The 6,742-nt window shown below is 46.7% G+C and overlaps 1 protein-coding gene across 1 annotated transcript in view; it reads left to right on the top strand.

Annotated features, from left to right (window-relative positions):
* Positions 1 to 5,161, top strand: part of CES5A (carboxylesterase 5A) — a 95,286-nt gene extending 90,125 nt beyond the window's left edge. Inside the window, exons 5-6 of the mRNA XM_017878961.1 lie at positions 2,756 to 2,889; positions 4,951 to 5,161. Coding sequence (XP_017734450.1) covers positions 2,756 to 2,889; positions 4,951 to 5,161 — 345 coding nt within the window. The remainder of the gene's footprint in view (positions 1 to 2,755; positions 2,890 to 4,950) is intronic.
* The last annotated feature ends 1,581 nt before the right edge of the window (positions 5,162 to 6,742 follow it).

Below are 6,742 nucleotides of genomic sequence, written 5' to 3'. Positions count from 1 at the left end.
CTGAAGCCTTCTTCTCTCAACTCGTCATAGTCATTCTCCATCCAGCTTTGTTCCGTTGCTGGCAATGAGCTGTGTTCCTTTGGAGGGGGAGATGCGCTCTGATTTTTTGAATTTCCAGATTTTCTGCACTGCTTTTTCCCCATCTTTGTGGTTATTATCTGCCTTTGGTCTTTGATGGTGGTGATGTACTGATGGGATTTTGGTGTGGGTGTCCTTTCTGTTTGTTAGTTCTCCTTCTAACAGTCAGGACCCTCAGCCGCAGGTCTGTTGGATTTTGTTTGAGGTTCACTCCAGACCCTGTTTGCCTGGGTATCAGCAGCAGAGGCTGCAGAAGATAGAATATTGCTGAATAGCAAGTGTTGCTGTCTGATTCTTGCTCTGGAATCTTCATCTCAGAGGTGTACCCAGCTGTGTGAGGTGTGAGGTGTCAGTCTGCACCTAGTGGGGGATGTCTCCCAGTTAGGCTACTCAGGGGCTTGGGGACTCACTTGAGCAGGCAGTCTGTCCGTTCTCAGATGTAAACCTTCATGCTGGGAGAACCACTGCTCTCTTCAAAGCCATCAGACAGGGACATTTACATCTGCAGAGGTTTCTGCTACTTTTTGTTTCACTATGCCCTGTCCTCAGAGGTGGAGTCTACAGAGGCAGGCAGGCTTCCCTGAGCTGCGGTGGGCTCCACCCAGTTCAAGCTTCCCTGTGGCGTTGTTTACCTACTTAAGCCTCAGCAATGGCGGCCGCCCCTTCCCCAGCCTCGTTGCTGCCTTGCAGTTAGATCTTAGACTGCTGTGCTAGCAATGAGGGAAGCTCTGTGGGCGTGGGACCCTCTGGGCCAGGCATGGGATATAATCTCCTGGTGTGCCATTTGCTAAGACTCTTGGTAAAGTGCAGTATTAGGGTGGAAGTTACCCCGTTTTCCAGGTGTTGTGTGTCTCAGTTTCCCTTGGCTAGGAAAAGGAATTCCCTTCCCCCTTGCACTTCCCAGGAGAGGTGATGCCTCGCCCTCCTTCAGCTCTTGCTGGTTGGGCTGCACCCACTGACCAGTACCGACTGTCCGACATGCCCCAGTGAGACGAACCCAGTACCTCAGTTGAAAATGCAGAAATCACCCGTCTTCTGTGTCGCTCACGCTGGGAGCTGGAGGCTGGAGCTGTTCCTATTTGGCCATTTTGGGTGTGCTCTCTTTTTTCAAAAAGGATAATTTTATCCTCCAACTTTTCTGTTTATAATGAAGACAGTCAGGTAATCATGTTAAGTGTTTCATTTAAGAATATAAAATATCCCTATGTCAGTGAGTGGGGAAAGGCATATTCCATGTTTTAGCCAAACCTTCGCATCCTCTTCTCTTCCCCATGCCTCTGTCAGGGGAAGCTGGCTGTCTTGTATCATAACAGTAATGTCTATTAAATGCTTGCTGTGTACCAGGCACAGTACATCATCTGATTTAACTGGGTAAGGACAATTTGGACCCATTCCACAGATGGAGAAGATGAGGCCTAGGAAGGGCATAAATGACTTGCTCCATGTTGTACACACAGTAGGCGCTAGATTCTGGCACCAAAGAAAGCACTTTGTCCACCTCCCCTTTCTTCTGTGGCTTTCTTCTCTTTATCTGCCCCAAAAGCTGTAATCTCTAATATGACCTTAAGAAAGAGAATGGAAGGGATTTGTTATTAAATATATAAATAGAAATAATGCCACTTGAATAATGTCTTCTATTTCCTGGTCCCAATTTTCTAATCAATACAATTTTACTCTTCCCAGTTTTTTTTTTTCTTTCTTTTTTTGGGGGAGGTGGGGGCGCAGACAGAGTCTTGCTCTGTTCCCAGGCTGAAGTATAGTTGTGCAAACTCGGCTCACTGCAACCTTCACCACCCAGGCTCAAGAGATTCTTGTGCCTCAGCCTCCTGAGTAGCTGGGATTACAGGTGCCTGCCGCCATGCCTGGCTAATTTTTGGTTTAGTAGAGACAGGGTTTCACCATATTGCCCAGGGTGTTCTCAAACTTCTGAGCTCAGGCAATCTGCCCACATCAGCCTCCCAAAGTGCTGGGATTACAGGCATGAGCCACTGAGCCTGACCTTTCTTCTTTCTCTTCTTTCTTTCATCATTTTTCATCCTTTCTCCTCCTCCTCTTCCTCCTTCCTCCTTCTCCTTCTCCCTTCCTCCTCCTCTTTCTTCTTCTCCTCCCCTCTTTTCCTCCCCCTCCACTCCCCTCACCTCCTCCATTCTCTTTTTCTCCCCTTCCCTCCCCTCCCTTCCTCTCCTCTCTCTGAGAGCTTTTCTCTGAAACACCTTGAGCTGCTTTTGCTGTTATACATGGCTTACAATGGTTTCTACCTTCCTGTGGGTCTCAGGCTCACTGGTATTTAGTGAACAATTTCTGAGCACTTGAAACTTGAAATGTGTTATTGCTCATTGTTCTATGAGCTTTAGATGCAGAATTTTGTTTAAACCTCATGATAACTTCGTTAGTGAGATACTTTCCTTCTTCACATTTTACAAATGAGAAAAATGAGCTTTAGGCTAAGTAATCTTCCCAAGGTCACACACTTAGTCAGTGGCAGTGGGAGTCAAACCCAGGCACTCAGGTGCCAGAGCCCACATGCTTAACCCTGGGCCTTCATCAAAAGACAAAACCTCGTACCCTGCTTAGCAAGTGGGACATTTCTATTTGGTGTTAAGAACGTGTGCCTCACCTGCATGTGGAGGGGAAGTGGTGCCTCTTGGTTGACTGGACACTCCTCTCCCCTCCTCAGGTCTTGGTGTGGTTCCCAGGGGGTGCCTTCAAGACTGGCTCAGCCTCCATCTTTGATGGGTCCGCTCTGGCTGCCTATGAGGACTTGCTGGTTGTGGTCATCCAGTACCGGCTGGGAATATTTGGCTTCTTCACGTGAGTCTCTCCAAATAATTGACACCCCAGATCCCCAAGGAGCAGGCATGCAGTAGCCAGAGACAATGCTGAGCGACCTAAGAACGAGTGAACCTTGAATGCCAGGCTGTACATGGAGTTTGGGCTTTATCCAACACAGACTGAGGGGCCAGGATTACCTTTCTCAGAGTAATTTACCAGGAATCTCACTCTGAAGCAGAGTAGAGGCTGAGCCAGGGGTACCCAGCTGCAGATAGGGAGCCCCACTGGGAGGCACTGTCTTGATGCATGCCATGGTGTCATTCAAACACAAAAGCAATAGCTAACATGTATATAACGTGAGTGTATGACGTGCTTATTGTCTGCCTGGCACTGTCATTCTTCACAGCCATGTGGAGTGGGCACTATCATTATCCCCATTTTAGATGTGAGAACCATTGAGGCAAAGCAGGTTAAGTGACTTGCCCAAGGTCACCCATATAATAAGTGGCCAGACTGTGAATTCTGTGCTCGAGGCTGAGATGGTAACCATTAAGGTGTAATGCTTCTCAGGATAAACAGAGATGAAGAAACGGGGACCAGGGTGGGAGCCACAGTAGAATGGAGGTAAAATTGGTGGGGCCTGACTCTTGACCAGATGCAGGGTCCTGGGAGAGAGAAGGTGGAGTCAGAGCCAGCTCAGTGGTCATGGACAGTGGAGGGGACCAGGGGAAGGAGCAGTGTGGGGAACCGGAAAATGGAGGGGAGTAGAATGTGCCCCAGGATGATGTGCATATATGGTGTGCACTGCATGCATGCTTTCAGTCTAGACATTTCTTTGGTTCTATGGCATTTCCACTTGTTTCATTTGTTCTCCCATTAATTCCATCCTGGAAAACATGCAATTGGCAGGGGCAGCAGGATTGGGGCATGGGATCCCAAAACTGCAGCTTTCTAGCTCTTGGGCAAGGGAGTTTAACCTCTCTGTGCCTGAATTAAAGAGTTGATGTATCCATTGGTGTCCTGACAGCAGGCTTACAGGTTTAGTGGAAGGGAGTTGGCATGAGCTGCTACTGTGGAAAAAAGCACCCTCTGCCCAAACACTTCCCATCAGAGATGGAGCATGGGGTGGTGGGATAAACATCGCAGTCTCTCTCTAGCCCACCCTCATGTCACACAGCTGAGGCCTGGGTGATGCCATTCCTAGAGGTCAGCTTTTCGGGGGCAGGGCAGAGAAGGGTGGAGAAGACCCAAAGAAGCAAAGGGAGAAAAACCAGCACCACCTACTTCATGGGTGTGACGGTTGTAGGATTATTAGCCTTAAAGTCCTTTGAACAGTGTCCTGTACTTGCTGCAGCTGCTGTTATTGTGTTATTTTGTTTTGAGATGGCGCTCTGTCTCCCAGGCTGGAGTGCAGTGGCATGATCTCAGCTCACTGCAAGCTCCTCCTCCCGGGTTCATGCCATTCTCCTGCCTCAGCCGCCTGAATAGCTGGGACTGTAGACGCCAGCCACCACGCCTGGCTAATATTTTTGGTTTCTTTTTTTTTTTGTTTTTTTTTCAGTAGAGATGGAGTTTCACCGTATTAACCAGGATGGTCTCGATCTCCTGACCTTGTGATCCGCTCGCCTCGGCCTCCCAAAGTGATGGGATTACAGGCGTGAGCCACCGTGCCTGGCCTGTTATTGTTATTATGACTATTATTAATTTAGTTTCATGGAAAATTCTGTGCCCAGGAAGCCCTTGCTTTCTAGTACAGACCAACTCTCAGGATTGGATTCATGGATTCCAGACCAGCCTGGGCAACAAAAGATTCATGGATTGGGATTCATGGATTCTGAGGAGCCCATGAATACTTGAAATTGCACCTACAATATTGTATGTGCATTTCTTCTCGGTTGCATAGCTTTCATCAAATTCTCAAAGAAATCCAAATCCCAGCAAAGTGTGAGAACTGAGCCCAGTTTCCCCAGCTCCTCCAGGCCTCTGACTCTCAGTTCCCTCCCCACTGACTCCTGCCCACAGCCTCTGCTGAGAACTTCCAGGGCTGTGGGAAACACACCATGGCTGACTGAGAATTCTCACCCTGCCTCTTGTCCTCAGCACATGGGATCAGCACGCTCCGGGGAACTGGGCCTTCAAGGACCAGGTGGCTGCTCTGTCCTGGGTCCAGAAGAACATCGAGTTCTTCGGTGGGGACCCCAGCTCTGTGACCATCTTTGGCGAGTCCGCGGGAGCCATAAGTGTTTCCAGCCTTGTGAGTTCTCTGCTTTGTGATTTGAATGAATCTCAGTGTGGGAGGTTCCAAAAATGATGATTAATTATTAACATTTGATTGGTGCCTTCATGTTGAGCAAACACTTTAATACACATCGTCTTCTTCAAGCCTCACACACACATTATGAGTTAGGGGCTCAGTCTCATTTCACAGACAAGACAGCTATTGTTGGGAAAGTTTAAATAAATCACCTGAGGTCACAGAGTAATAATTTGAGGAAAAATCCCTTGTATTTGTAGAGGAGAAACCCTAGTATTCAATTACCAGAGTGGTAATTACTTGTTTAATAGGAAACTCAGCTAAGGCATTAAATGCCAAAAGATGCATATAAATATTTTAATTTAAACCATAAAATGTATATTCCCTCACCAACAGTTTGATACGGGGCCTTATGTTTGCAGAGTTGGTCTGCTGACTCAAGTTCCAACGTGGATTATCTTGCATAAACCACCCGCAAAATTCGCTGACCTCAAATTGCAGTTTCTTTACAGTGGGTACAAACTTAAAGACGCATGCAAAGCCGCCTGATTTTAGTGCATTTGGGATTTTTATACTTTTCTTGCAAATATTTTACTTCTTTCTGGTCCACACACAATTTGACAGCAATATATATATTATATATCTACATATCTATATATCTAGATACATAGATATCTGTATAGTATATATATACATACACACACATATATGGATTTTTGTTTTGTTTTGTTTTGAGATGGAGTTTCGCTCTTGTTGTCCAGGCTGGAGTGCAATGGCGCAATCTAGGCTCACCACAACCTCCGCCTCCTGGGTTCAAGCAATTCTCCTGCCTCAGACTCCTGGGTAGCTGGGATTACAAGCATGTGCCACCATGCCTGGCTAATTTTGTATTTTTAGTAGAGATGGGGTTTCTCCATGTTGGTCAGACTGGTCTCGACCTCCCGACCTCAGATGATCCACCTGCCTTGTCTTCCCAAAGTGCTGAGATTATAGGCATGAGCTACCGTGCCCGGTGACAGTAATATATTTTTTTGAGACAAGGTCTCACTCTGTTGCCCAGGCTGGCAAGCAGTGGGTGATCATAGTTCATTGCAGACCAAACTCCTGGTCACAAGCAATTGTCCTGCCTCAGCCTCCCAAGGAGCTAGGACTAAAGGCATGCGCCACTTCGCAGAGCTAATTTTTTATTTTTTATTTTTTTAGAGATGAGGTCTAGCTATATTGGGCTATATTGCCCAGGATGGTCTTGAACTTCTGGGCTCAAGTGATCCTCTTGTTTTGACTTCCCAAAGTGCTGGGATTATAGGCGTGAGTCACTATGCCTGGCCTGATGCAATATTTTTTAGCCATCTTTTATCAATAATTTTTTTCCAGACATAATTTGATTTTCTTTTTACACATACAGTTCATTTGTTCTCATGATATTTCATTGATTATGTAATTACAATAACAAGTTCAAATGACAAAATAGGTTTGGAAGCGAACAAACCTGATTCTTGCCAAGAAACTGGTGAGAAGAGAAATGTACAGAGGTGCTGGAAAATGGCCCACTGGCTCAGTGGTCAGCATTTCCTTGGCATCAGTTGGCAGGTGAATTGCAGCAATGAGTGACATGGTGGTGAGTTAAGAAAGCTTCTG

This window comes from Rhinopithecus bieti, unplaced genomic scaffold (genome assembly GCF_001698545.2).
Source record: "Rhinopithecus bieti isolate Rb0 unplaced genomic scaffold, ASM169854v2 scaffold_11161, whole genome shotgun sequence".
Taxonomy (NCBI): Eukaryota; Metazoa; Chordata; class Mammalia; order Primates; family Cercopithecidae; genus Rhinopithecus; species Rhinopithecus bieti.
Note: the sequence above shows the minus strand (reverse complement) of the source record. Positions and strands in the feature narration are given on the sequence as shown.